The 14,641-nt window shown below is 36.6% G+C and overlaps 1 protein-coding gene across 9 annotated transcripts in view; it reads right to left on the bottom strand.

Annotated features, from left to right (window-relative positions):
* Positions 1-3,622: 3,622 nt before the first annotated feature.
* The window catches only part of LOC138307937 (peripheral plasma membrane protein CASK-like), a 203,639-nt gene continuing 192,620 nt past the window's right edge, over positions 3,623-14,641 (bottom strand). For 3 of the 9 annotated variants that reach the window (XM_069248865.1, XM_069248866.1, XM_069248871.1), the window contains 3 exons: positions 13,883-14,085; positions 9,364-9,465; positions 3,624-5,940 (listed from right to left, as the gene is read on the bottom strand). In XM_069248865.1, coding sequence (XP_069104966.1) covers positions 5,764-5,940; positions 9,364-9,465; positions 13,883-14,085 — 482 coding nt within the window. In that variant the 3' untranslated portion in view covers positions 3,624-5,763. Of the gene's footprint in view, positions 5,941-9,363; positions 9,466-10,912; positions 10,994-13,882; positions 14,086-14,641 lie in introns of all 9 variants that reach the window. The other 6 variants (XM_069248867.1, XM_069248869.1, XM_069248873.1 and 3 more) reach the window with 3 other exon arrangements.

Raw genomic sequence — 14,641 nt, 5'->3', positions numbered from 1 at the left:
AATTAGATTATTCCACATGATTACCTGCCTTTCCTTGAGGTAATTTGGAACAGTATTCCATGTGATTACCTCCCCTTCTTAGAGCTAATTCGAACAATATTCAATGTAATTATTTCCCTTTCTCTATCTTTTTGGAAGATTATTCCACGTGATTACTTCCCTTCCCTTGAGCTAATTTGTAACAGTATTCCATGTGATTATCTCCCCTTCCTTGAGCTATTTTAGAACAGTATTCCAAATGATTACCTCCCCTTCCAGAGCGATTTTGGAACTGTATTCCATGTGATAACCACCCCTTCCCAGAAAGGCCAATTACCATATACATAAATTATTTCCAATGTTATAAGAATGACAAACATGCAGTTTTATTTTTATCAGCAGTTTTATTGCAGTTTTCTATATTTTCCATTTAAATATCTTTTAGACCAATATTTATATACATGCATACATTCTTTTTACCAGCGGTGACAACTCTTTTTGATTTCTCACACAGGGTATTGATGCTTTTGTGACAAAATCAACACTTGTCCAAAATATTTCTATATAAATCTCATCAGTTAATCTTTAGTTTTTTTCCAACCTATATACATATGCAAAGAACAATATCAATTTTGATTTAAATTTGAATAATTGAAAAAAAAATTTGTAAAGCTCCAATTAAACTGGAAGACCTGTGAAAATCAAACCTATTTGTGACTCTTTTGTGTATAGACTTAAGTTGAAAGCACAGTAATAACAGCAAATATTCTGCTTAAATGCTACATCTACAACTCAGCTGAAATATTTTCATTGAAATAATATTTTGACGTATCAAAGTGTGAATATTTTAAAGAGTGGCAAAAGAAATAGTTGAACATTTGTACATAGGAAAGGTAAATCTATGAATTCACCAACGAACACACGATGTAATGACCGATACATCTGAGGACAGGTCTCTCGAATTTCATGGTGAAAAAATTATTGCAATATGTATAGTTTACTATCTTTTCTAGATTAAATGATAATGATATAATTTAAATGGAAGGGAACTGAACCATATATTTATTGTTCAATATATTCTATAATAAAATGAGAATGAAAAGCAGAAACTGCAGAGTTGAAAAACTTGCTTCTCATTCAAGAGTTAGGGAAGTTTTATCTCTTTCAAGAGTTAGAGAACTTGTTTCTCTTGCAAGAGTTAGAAACTTGATTCTCCCACTGTTAGTCTTATGATAAAATGATATGATTATGGCTGATACATTATAAAAGAGTACAAAAATTCTTTCTGAAATTTTTTAGGAAGTGAAATGAATTTTACTGTTATTTTCTGTAAATTAAAATCAGAGAAATCATTTTTAACATTATAGTAAATTATAATGTTTATAATACTCCTTGAGTTCATAAAATGACTGCAAACTTTCTCTGATTCCAACATATAATATAATAATATAAACATTAATTGTAAATATATAGTCTACTATCTTCCTGTGAAACGTTATATATGTATTTATAGTTTTAAACCTTGTATCAATCTCTGTTCATTACAGACTGTCCTGATTTTTCGTAAAAACTTTCAGAGTAAAGAAGTGAAAGTTTTTAAGGAACACCTGAGAAATTATTTTTTCACATAACCAGTCGGCCATATTGTTTTGTGAATATATCTTAATTAACACTAATGAGATATTGCAATTAACATTATTGTGTTGTCACATATATCATTGTCTTGTAGATGGAAACACTCCCACACAGAAATTAAATTAAAGCTGGTTACTTCAATTAATTACATATTTATACTTTCAAACTTTTACCTATATTAATGCTATACCATATCTTATGTAATACTTTAAGCGTTCTCATTTCAGTGATAGTTTTATTTTAGTGGTATCTTTGAAGAGGGATGTACATTTCTGTACCTGCACACCAAGAAATAGTAAGATATAAGCAAGTACCTGCGTATAGTGCGCACCCCAACTTTTCACTTGATGATTTATGAAACAAGAGGCCCAGAGGGCCTGTATCGCTCACCTGGTTTTTTGTTAGTATAATTATCACAAGACTCAGACAATTAGAAAAATAAGCAAAATTGACTCCCAAAGTTTAATTTTGAATCACAACCATACAATGATGCTATTGATACCATACAAATATGCTATCCAATACATAGGTTCAGAGACAAAGTAATTTATATGAAAATAGTAGCCTAATTGACCTTTTGACCTCGCATCTATTGCCGTCTAAGGCCCCGGGGGTCAGCCCTATCATTTGTACAATTTCAAATCCCAACCCTATAAGGATGCTACCATTGCATTTATAAGTGCTCTTCCATTCTTAGTTGCAGAGAAGAAGTCGTTTATATGGAAATAGCTAAATTGACCCCTTTTGACCCCACCCTTCAGGCCCCCGGGGGGTCAGCCCCATCATTTGCAAAATTTTGAATCCAAACCCTATAAGGATGTAACCATTGCATTATGAGCGTAATCCCATGTTAAGTTGCACAGAAAGTCATTTATATGGAAATTGACCACTTTTGACCCCCGCCCCTCAAGCCTCCGGGGGTCAGCCTATCATTTGCACATTTTTGAATTCCCACACTAATAAGGATACTACCATTGTATTATGGGTGCTATACCGTGCTTAGTTTCAGAGAAGAAGAAGTCGTTTATATGGAAATAGCCAAATTGGCCACTTTCGACCCCGCCCCTCAGGCCCCCTGGGGGTCAGCCCCATCATTTGCACAATTTTGAATCCCCACCCTATAAATATGCTACCATTGCATTATGGGTGCTATACAATGCTTAGTTTCAGAAGAAGAAGTCGTTTATATGGAAATAGCCAAATTGGCCCTTTTGACCCCGCCCCTCAGGCCCCCTGGGGGTCAGCCCCATCATTTTGTACAATTTTGAATCCCCATCCTATAAGGATGCTACCATTGCATTATGGGTGCTATCCCATGCTTGGTTTCAGAGAAGAAGTCGTTTATATGGAAATAGCCAAATTGAACCCTTTTGACCCCGCCCCTCAGGCCCCCCCGGGGGTCAGCCACATCATTTGTACAATTTTAAATCCCCAACCTATAAAGATACTACCATTGCATTATGAGTGCTATCTCATGCTTAGTTTCAGAGAAGAAGTTGTTTATATGGAAATAGCCAAATTGACCCCATTTGACCCCGCCCCTCAGGCCCCCGGGGGTCAGCCCCATCATTTGTACAATTTTGAATCCCCACCCTATAAGGATGCTACCATTGCATTATGGGTGCTATCCCATGCTTGGTTTCAGAGAAGAAGTCGTTTATATGGAAATAGCCAAATTGACCCCTTTTGACCCCGCCCCTCAGCCCCCGGGAGGTCAGCAACATCATTTGTACAATTTTTAATCCCTACCCTATAACGATACTAACATTGCATTATGAGTGCTATCTCATGCTTAGTTTCAGAGAAGAAGTCGTTTATATGGAAATAGCCAAATTGACCCCATTTGACCCCGCCCCTCAGGCCCCGGGGGGTCAGCCCCATCATTTGTACAATTTTGAATCCCCACCCTATAAGGATGCTACCATTGCATTATGGGTGCTATTCCATGCTTGGTTTCAGAGAAGAAGTCGTTTATATGGAAATAGCCAAATGGACCCCATTTGACCCGCCCCCTCAGGCCCCCGGGGGGTCAGCCCCATCATTTGTACAATTTTGAATCCCCACCCTATAAGGATGCTACCATTGCATTATGGGTGCTATCCCATGCTTGGTTTCAGAGAAGAAGTCGTTTATATGGAAATAGCCAAATTGACCCCTTTTGGCCCCGCCCCTCAGGCCCCTGGGGGGTCAGACCCATCATTTGTACAATTTTCAGTTAGTAGCCCATAAGGATGCTACCAGCCAAATTTTGTTGAAATCCGACCAGCGGTTATGGAGAAGAAGTCGATTGTTGACGGACGGACGGACGGGGACGGACGACGGACGACGGACGCCGGACGCCACGGTATGGCATAAGCTCACCTTGGTCCTTCGGACCAGGTGAGCTAAAAAACTGCGCACTATACGCACAAAAATACGGTACACTAGCACATAAAACCTGTCCTAAGTGACCCTTGACTTATCCAAATCCTGTGTATTCCAACCAATTTAAACCTGTATAATCTGAAAATACAGCTACACAAAACAAATATGTTTGTCCCTGTGACATTCAGTTTACAAATATTATCAGTTTGGTAACGGGTCATTCTTCAAATTCATAAATTTGGAACAATTCCTTTCACTCTTGAAGAAAAATACCTATCTCACATTTTGCTTCCTACGATCTCATTCGACTGTTTCAAACGCAGTTATGTCCCCTTATAGAGTGTGGCCCATCAAACTATTGAACTTCTCAACACAATCAATTCCATATAACATTCTGGCAGGATTGGAGAACTTTCTTGTGATAGAGAATAAATAACAGTTGTAACTTGTAACAGAATAAAATAAATATTGAACATGGTCTTTGAGAAGATATTATCAACAGAATTCTATAAAACGAAAAACTCTAGTCTATATTAAAACAAAAGTATGTATGTCTCTCTACATATGTTTATATATATACATTAATAACAGACACGGTAACATGCCCTGTTGATAAATTTATAAAAAATCTCTTCATAGAATCAATAAAAATGCATGCTTGGTGATTATTGTATCCATTCAAAAGTCTGTTTTTTTATGAAACCCACCTTATCTTTGCACAACCTGATGCAAAAAAACCTCAATATTAATTGCCACAGTAACTATTTGCAATTTACAGACATCAAAGTTTTGTATTGATTTAATTTCACTAATTTTGATCGTCTGTAGAATTTAGTCTCGCATGGCATTAAATTCACAACATTGAGGCTTCAGTTTTTTGAATTTGAATCAAAATGATATTTGATTGCAAGGATTTTGCTAGGAAGGAATTTCAAGTCAAATTTTACATTTGGAGATGCCTGTTGCAAAACTGAAAGGAAAAATACTGTTCACCTCTGAATTTTCAAACAGCAAATCTATAAAATATTTTGGTTTAAGTCAGTCACAAGTAAGAAGGAAATGATACTTCTAGTGCTTTTAAGTAATTCTAAATGTCATTTGATTGGCTGGTTGGTATCAGTGATCCAGAAAAACACTTCACTAGACAATATCTGAGCGTATTTCCGGTAAAATTTTACAACTAGGATATTCTCCAAATTACATATATCATTATAGTACACCACTGTATATATAATCAGAGTAAGATATAACATTAAATATCACAAGATTTGCTACAATCTCCACCTAAGATTCTCATTGACACAGCTTTACATCACCCTGAATACCACGGAAACAGAATTTCATAAGAGCACCACCATTCTTGGTAATGTAATCTCGTGCTTTCCTTTATCGTATTCATACCAGTTATACCATTAGGAATCGTAATGGAACGCCGACCCAAACCAACGGAACCAAACTGGTCCAAGTGGTTCATTTCTAGAAGCATTCCATTTGTATTGTTGATCTGTCTTTTTATCTGCCATCAAAATATTCTTGAAAATGACAGAAAATATTCAAATTTCAAGAATAGTGCAAATTAGATCAAGTAACCAGAAGTATTCCGATAATGTACCAAAACAATAACGTACCAATACAGAACAACTGGTACGAACGGATAAAGGAATGCACAGATAGTGTTAATTTCTTGTATTCTCTAATAATTATAAACAGATCACAGAAATTGTATAGGCTATTTGACCTGTTAATGCTATTGTTCACGTAACAAAGCTGTATGGATTATCTCCCTTAATACACCCAGCTGACTGGAACCCATTGAGGTGTCGACGATACCTCGTCAATCGCTTGTTCTAAAGTTCTAATAGTTTCTTCGATGTCGTTGTTCACAATTTTCAAATCAAAATAATGTCCGTATGCTTTCTCCAATAGTTCACTTTCTGTTGCTAATTTCTCTAAACTGGCATCCTGCAACAAGAAAATCGGAAATAAAACAATAGAGCTGATAAAAATCCATGGCAACTCCTCCAAAATAGAAAACAAGATATTTGACATTATTTCAGATAAATTTTTTCAAGAATTTCATTTAATTAATGATGATTAATTGGATGGAAAGCACAAAGAAACTCGTCAAAATGATACTGGTCAAGTTAAACTAAGATAGCACTGATCACATCAAATTAAGACGATAATGATGTCAAATTAAGATGGTTCTCATAAAGTCAAATTAAGATGATATTGATCACGTCAAATTAAGACGATAAAATGTCAAATTAAGATGGTTCTGATTAAGCCAAATTAAGATAATATTGATAAAGTCAAATTAAGATAATATTGATAAAGTCAAATTAAGATGATACTGATAAGGTCAAATTAAGAAACAACTGATAAAGTAAAAAGAAAGTAAAAAAAAAAAAAAAAAATTTTTTAGATTGTACAAGTCACATAGATAAAATATTGCTTAAGTTAATTAATACTAACAATAGTCCCAAATCAAAAACCAATATGGAAAGAGGTGTCAAATTCTAAGATCAAGGTCAAATAAAGATTTATACTTCAAGTCACATTAAGATTAATAGCAAATGTCAAATTCCAAGATGGCTCCGGATGGTTCTGAGGTAAATCGATCAAATCGAATTATGACACTAGGGCCAGATAGGACCCGAATCATAATGAAATTTGAAGACTGATATAAAAGTAACTTACGTGAGAATTATTGATAAAAACTTAAGTTAAATCAAATTCAAGATAGAAGACTGGCGGCAAATCGATAATAGAAGATATGCACATCAAGATCGCCTAAAAGCAACAATTAAATATGATAATGATAAAATCATTGCTTTGTGAGAAATAGCGATAACAAACTTTAACTATCAAATTCCAAGATGGCAGCCTGGCGGCCATTTTGTTGACCGATCGATCCAAAAACGCATTATGCACAACAAGAGCCGTAGGGAAAACCTACATATGAAATATGAGAAAGATCCCTTCAGTACTTTGTGAGAAATAGCGATATTAATCTTTAACTATCAAAATCCAAGATGGCTGCCTGGTGGCCATTTTGTTGACCGATCGATCCAAAAACGCATTATGCACAACTAGGGCCCTAGGGGAACCTACATTGAAATTTGAGAAAGATCCCTTCAGTACTTTCTAGAAATAGCGATAACAAACTTTTAAGTATTAAAATCAAGATGGCTGCCTGGCGGCCATCTTGTTAACCGATTGGTCCCAAAATGCAATATGCACAACTAGGGCCCTAGGGGAACCTACATATGAAATTTGAGAAAGATCCCTTTAGTACTTTCTGAGATATAGCGATAACAAACTTTAAGTATTAAAATCCAAGATGGCTGCCTGGCGGCCATGTTGTTAACCGATTGGTCCCAAAATGCAATATGCACAAACTAGGGCCCTAGGGGAACCTACATATGAAATTTGAGAAAGATCCCTTCAGTGTACTTTCTGAGAATAGCGATAACAAAACTTTAAGTATCAAAATCCAAGATGGCTGCGCTGGCGGTACATCTTGTTAAAGCCCGATTGGTCCCAAAATGCAATATGCACAACTAGGCCCCTAGGGGAACCTACATATGAAAAGATTGAGAAAGATCTCTTCAACTTTCTGAGAATTAGCGATAACAAACTTTCAGTATCAAACATCCAAGAGTGGCTGCCCTGGGCGGCCATCTTGTTAACCAGATTGGTCCCAAAATGCATATGCACAACTAGGGCCCTAGGGGTAACCTACATATGAATATATTGAGAAAGATCCCTTGCGAGTGCTTTCTGATAGCGAAACAAGAATTGTTAACGACGGAACGGGACGGAAGGGACGGACGGAAGGACGGACGGACAACGGACAAAAAGCGATTTGTGAATAGTCCCACCATCTGATGGATGGTGGGCTAAAAAACAAAATAAAATTTGATTCCTGATCAAGTTCCAACAAGTCAAGTCAAATCCAGACAGTTAAGGCCATGTTATCTATGATTTTCATTCAAACTAACCATAATTAGACATAATTGATAACTTAATTGCCTTGCGATAAAGAATTCAGACATGATTTATTATTAGTATGTACAATGCCACCATCGCATGCTGATTATTTGTAATACACGTACGCAGCATACAGTTACCATCACACTAGGTCAGAAGTTACAGATTTGATATACGAGAATGAGTGTATATATTTAGATACATTTTTTGTGAGTAGATATACATAATATATGTTTATACATGTATATTCAACACTTCATGCACAACAATGAAGGCAAATCAACAAAGTCCCAAACAAACAAAACATTTGATTATACCGTATATGACCCAATCAGAGCAAGAGGAAAGTATGGAAGATTGGAGACACACATGATATAAATGAAGATATTCCTAATGATTTCTGAGATGCATATATGTGCATAATATTCCAGGGGAATATATGTTTCACTGTTGTAGGAATCCTATTGGTCGTTTCATATTAGGCCAAAAGAAACAAAAAATAAATGTCTGTTTAGGATTTCATTGGCAAAAAATATTCGTGGGAGATTCAATTCCACAAATTTCGTAGATTCATCTAAATTCGTGAAAAATACTACACCACCAAATTTATATACTTCATAGTTTTACATAACACAGTCAGTCATGTGGATGGTACTTTCAAAGGCTACGAAGATGATTCGTGAAATAAAGCCCCATGATTAAATTCCAAACAGTAAATTGTGAAATTTTACAACTATACAGTACCAACTAATTTGGTCGCCATCTTCAATTTTGAGACTTTCTCAAGTACATATGTACTTAGGGGGCCCTTTGGACTTTTTACTTCAAAGTAAAACAAGGTTCATAAAAACCTGTAAGGACAAATTTGGAAGAAAATCCAACAGGTGGCCTTCTTGAAATTTTGACAATTAAACATCTGGCCATTTTGAATTTTGAAGATTTTTTTGTATGATTCCTGCATATATTTATGAACTGTTGAAAAAGAGGGGAGATTGCCTTCTTTTTTTAAACTGATAGACTAGTAATAAAGCAGATTCAAGGTCCCAAAATGATGCAGGTAAAGTACAACTTACTGTTGATTAGTCCCACCTTTCGGTAATTATGACATCAATAAAATCAACACTACCTCACTACCACCGGAAGGTGGGGCTTATCAACAGTAAATCGCACTTTACCTACATCGTTTTGGAATTTCGAAACCCTTGTATTAAATCTCTCAAATTTACCAGTATATACTGAAAACTAAAACTAATGACTAATTTCCATAGAAATACCTTATTTTATTAATACTTAACCTTGTTTAATTAATTTTGTGTTCAGAGAAGATTTTTTCCCCCTCGTTGTGTCAGTGTTTATGATTTTTTTTTCACTAGCTACCGCCTACAAACTTACGTTGATGTCTTTAGATTTGGCCGGCAGGAGATCACATGCTCGGGGGGCGGCTATGAAAACAACATAGGGGGCATACTCTGCCGTTCGTAATATTTTCAATGCCTGAAAATTCAATCGGAAAACAAACAAAAATCATGCTGTTACTTAAAATAACAAAGAGGAACGAAAAAAAGTACATATTATGAAACAAATGTGTAAGACAGGGTGTTTGGGGGTGGAGTTTTCGCAGAGTAGTTTGTGTGAGAAACATGTTATGAGACTGTACATGCTGCATGCATGGAGAATACCACGTTGGTGTACGTTGGATGACTTTGAGTTGATGTCGTCAATTCGTAACTTTAAAATCTCAAAACACTTATCCATTTAAAACAAAACTTACTCCAGGCCCCGATTTCTCGAGATAAAAAAAGTGTTGAATTCAGTCAAAATTTAAGACCACCTTCGTATTGAACTTTTGTTAACATTTTTTTCACTTCAGTTCATTTTAAGAAATTGCGGCCTAATAGCTTTCATATGGAGTCAAGGTAAAGGTTACGCAGAATCTCTACTTACTTTTATTTTCTTAAAAGAAAAGATGAAGATTCGAAATCTTCTGTATACTGCAACTTGCAGTTTAGTGATTTTGACCTTTTGTTTGACTGTTATCAGGATATTTTTAAATTTCAAAATTTCAGTAAAATCAGTGACCATGTAAGGCAATTTTTTTGTATTTGTCATTCCAACTAACACCAGGTATAGTTACAGAACACAAGCTTGACAGTCATAACATTGGTATAGTCAGTAAGGGTGCAAAAATGGCCGCCACAATAAATCATACATTTATAGTCGAATTCTGCAATTAATTTTCATATCAACAAATTTATTGACAAAGATGTTTCAGGTCAAATGGATTTAATAACAGGCAAAGCCTATATAAATTCTCTCCAATGGTGGCAAAAGTAATAGTTTAAACTCACATCAATTATAGATATTATATTTAAGTTTTGAAATGAAAATATTACAACAATTAAAGGGAGATAACTCTTTTGCAATTAATTAACTCATTCACCCCTGAAGACACATTTAGGCTCTTCTAATTCAAAGAATAGACCAGTCCATTATGAAATTTCGGGGGTGAATTTAAGGAAACGCAGTTGAAAATTGTTAACTCGAACTCATGTAAATTAAAAATCCTGACTAACTTGTAGGAGTTTTGATGATCGACAAAACATTTTATTATACTGTAAACAGGGATATTTTTAGCGAATGTTTGTGTTTTTCAGATATAAATCTTTCATGGTGGTGTTATTTTCACTATAGATATAAATCTTCAACTTTTATAAAAAGTTCACAAATTAACAAAATGTGTAGAGGAAGTTCTGGTGGCAAAGTGAACTTCGGATAATTTCAATTGAAATTTTGAATATTTTGTAATTAACTGACTATGTCAAAGCACCGTTTTAATATCTTAAGACACATTAAACCACGAAGATGTTTGAGACCAAACGACTTTCTGTAGTTATTATGGCGGCCATTCTTGGGGGATGGGCGAGGCATGCCGAATGGTTACCTCATGAATAGCAGCTATAGTGGGAGCTGCGACAAACACAATGAAGGGAGCAAAATCTCCCGTCCTGAGTACTCGTATGGCCTGCAATATGTAGTCACCTCATCAGTTTTTGATTGTCTGACATTTCAATTCTTATTTCTATTTTCAAAGAAGTTACGAGAAATTGAATTTTTCAAAATCTGAATTAGAGAAAAAGAATCTGAGACAAGAGGCCCGAAAAACGATGTAGATCACTCACCTGCCTATTCAGTGATAACAACATTTAATCATTAAAAATTCAAAGGCTTTCCCTGTTTTAAATCAGATTTTGACACTACTGCAATGTAGTCAATATCTTTCTGAATATTTTATTTTCTTGATTCGAAATCCGAAGATTGTCACAACATCAAACAAATGCAAGATTCACTGCATAATTTGTGTTAGCAGTGAAGAGTCATTTCGCTGTTTTGCCATTTGGCCCAGTGATAGCCAACTAACGCACCGTAATAAGGATGGCAATGGAAAACATAAATATGACCAGCGTTATAAAAATCAACAGTTGAAATATTCTAATTAATTGTTCCGAATATGATGATAAGAGTAGCATTAACATTAAGCTATTAACTTTTTTGACTCTACAAAATTATTAATTGTGTTTTACATCTCAATTTTAAAAATCTAAAGTTAAAGTTTCAGACGACAGGTAGTGTGCCCTTTAGATAAGAATTTTGAAACAATTTGATTTTAAAACTTTTTTTTTTATAAACAAGAGGACCCAGATGGCCTGTATCAGCTCACCTGATTTGTAATGCAAGTAATGTTCTGCATACATGGAGTTCATTGTTTCTTTTCTGAAAGAATTTTAATATTAACCATCAAAATCCCCTATTGGGCCCAAACCCCTCCTGCCCCCAGGGGGTCAGAGCCAAAATTATAACAAGTTCTGTTCCCCTTCCCCCAAGGGATGTTTATGGCCAAATTTGTCATAGATCCAAGTAAAGACTCTAAGACAAGTAGTGATTATATAGGATTTATCTCTATTTCCCCTATTGGGCCCCCACCCGTCCTGCCCCCCAGGTGACCAGAGCCAAGAATTTATATGACAAGTTCTGTTCCCCTGTCCAAAAGGATGTTTGTGGCCAAATTTGGTTACATTCCATGCAGAACTCTATGACTAGTAGCGATTTAAAGGATTTACCATCTATTTCCTCTATAGGGCCCCACCTCTCCTGCCCCCCGGGTGTCAGAGCCAAAATTTTTATACAAGATTCTAGTCCCCTTCCCCCAAGGATGTTTGTGGCCAAATTTGGTTACAATCCCCATGCAGAACTCTATGACTAGTAGCGATTAATAAAGGATTCACTTTCTATTTCCCCTATTGGGCCCCGCCCCTCACCTGCGCCCTGGGGGGATCAGAGCCAAAATTTTACTAACCATTTGTTGTTTTAAATTCCCCCAAGGAAGTGTTTTGTAAAAATTTTTTTTACTATCCATAAACTCTAGGACAAGTAATTTAAAAGGATTAACCTCCTATTTCCCCTAGGGGGAAACATCCTGACCCCCGGGACCAGAATTAAAATTTTCATACAAGTTCAGTTCCCCCCGTCCCCAAGGCTCTTGTGATTATTAGATTATGTTACAATTCATGTAGAACTCTATTAACTAGTAGCGATTTTAAAGTTTTACCTCTATTTGCCCTTTTGGGCCCCACCCCTCCTGCCCCTGTGGGTCAGAGCCGAAAGTTTCATACAAATATTTTATTCCCTTCCACCAAAGGGTTTTGTGGCCAAAATTATGGTTACATTCAATACAGAACTCATGATAATTATAAAAAAGGATTTTCTAATACCCCCTAATAGGGCCCCGCACCCTCCTCGCCCCCGGGGACCAGAGCCAAAATTTATAACAAGTTCAGTTCCCCTTCCCCGCAAGGATGATTGTGGCCAATTTGGTTACATTCCATTCCAGAACTCTATGACTAGTAGCGATTAAATGGATTTACCTCTATTTCCCCCTATTGGGGCCCAGCGCCTCCTGCCCCCGTGGGGTCAGAGCCAAAATTTATACAAGTTCTGATCCCCCTCCCCCAAGGATGTTTGTGGCCAAATAGTTTGTGGGTTACAAATCATGAAGAACTCTATGACTAGTAGCTAAAATTTAAAGGGATTTACCTCTAATTATCCCCTATTTGGGCCCCGCCCCTCCTGCCCCCCGGGGACCAGAAGTTAAAATTTATACAAGTTCTGTTTCCCCCTCCGCCAAGGATGCTTGTGGCCAAAATTTGTTACAATTTCATGTAGAACTCTATAGACTAGTAGCGATTTAAAAGGATTTACCTCTATTTCCCCTATTGGCCCCCGCCCCTCCCCCTCCTGCCCCCGGGGGGTCAGAGCCAAAATTTAAAAAAGTTTCTGTTCCCCTTCCCAAAAGGATGTTTGTGGCCAAATATGGTTACATTCCATTCAGAACTCTATGAACTAGTAGCTATTTAAAGGATTTACCTCTATTACCCCTATTGGTTGGCCCCGCCCCTCCTTGCCCCTTGGGGAATCAGAGCCAAAATTTATACAATGTTTCTGTTTCCCCTTCCCTCCAAGATGTTTGTGGCCAAATTTGGTTACAATTCAAATGTAGAACTCTATGACTAGTAGTGGGCGATTTAAAGGAGTTTACCTCTATTACCCCTATTGGGGCCCCACCCCTCCTGCCCCCGGTGGGGTCAGAGCCAAAATATTATACAAGTTCTGTGTTCCCCTTCCCCCAAAAATCTATTTAAAGGGATTATACCTCTATTTGCCCCTATTGGGTGCCCCGCCCCTCCCTGCCCCCGAGGGGTCAGAGCCAAATTTTATACAAGTTCCTGCTGTTCCCCCTCCCCCAGTTTCAGACAGGGACAGTGTGCCTTTAAGTTAAGAATTTTGAAAAATTTGATTTTAAAATTTTTTTATAAAAATTGTTTGGAAAATGAAAATAAGAGACAAGCTTACATACCTGTGGTTCTACATCGAGGATACCCATCAGGCCCTTATCATGTATACTGCGAATCGTCTCGAGCTTTGTGCCGTACATAGCCTCTTCGTGTGTGCCGTACTCCAAGTATTGGTTAGCTGCGATGTCTTGCATCATTTTCTCGTGAGAAACAAAGTAATAATTTTTACCATTGGTTTCGGTATCCCTTGGCGGTCGCGTCGTGTCTGACAGAAACAGAGAACAGATTATGAACGGACAGGTTACAATTACTTTGGCTGTAAAAGCATTGGTGATTGGAAAAAAATTAGACAGCTCTAATTGGTTATAATTATGAAACACAATTAAATCAGGTTTAAGTCTACGTCATGTCTCTAAGATATTTATTCCTGATATACGCCCCAAAATTTTGATTTATTACTATTAGACGTCATACATGCAAATTGGGTGATTTTAGAATGGGCTTTCTTTTTGAGAAGATCCCTTGAGTTGCATGTGTATGCATGTGGCCAATCTCTTTTTATGTTTATAATGTGTCTTTTTGTGATATCTCTTTTTATAGTGCTATCTCACAGAAGCATGCTGCCAAAACGCCGGACAGCACACCCAACCCAGTCATATTATACTGACAATGGGCAAACTTGTAATCCAACTTATAGAAGTTTGTGAGTTTATATCGAGCTTAACCCACCCAGTCATATTATATTGACAATGGGCAAACTTGTAATCCAACTTATAGAAGTTTGTGAGTTTATATCCAGCTTAAAGTTTTATGTTAGGTAA

This window comes from Argopecten irradians, chromosome 14, assembly GCF_041381155.1.
Source record: "Argopecten irradians isolate NY chromosome 14, Ai_NY, whole genome shotgun sequence".
In the NCBI taxonomy this organism is placed as follows: Eukaryota; Metazoa; Mollusca; class Bivalvia; order Pectinida; family Pectinidae; genus Argopecten; species Argopecten irradians.
The sequence above is the reverse complement of the archived record's forward strand: the minus strand, read 5'-3'. Positions and strand labels throughout refer to the sequence as shown.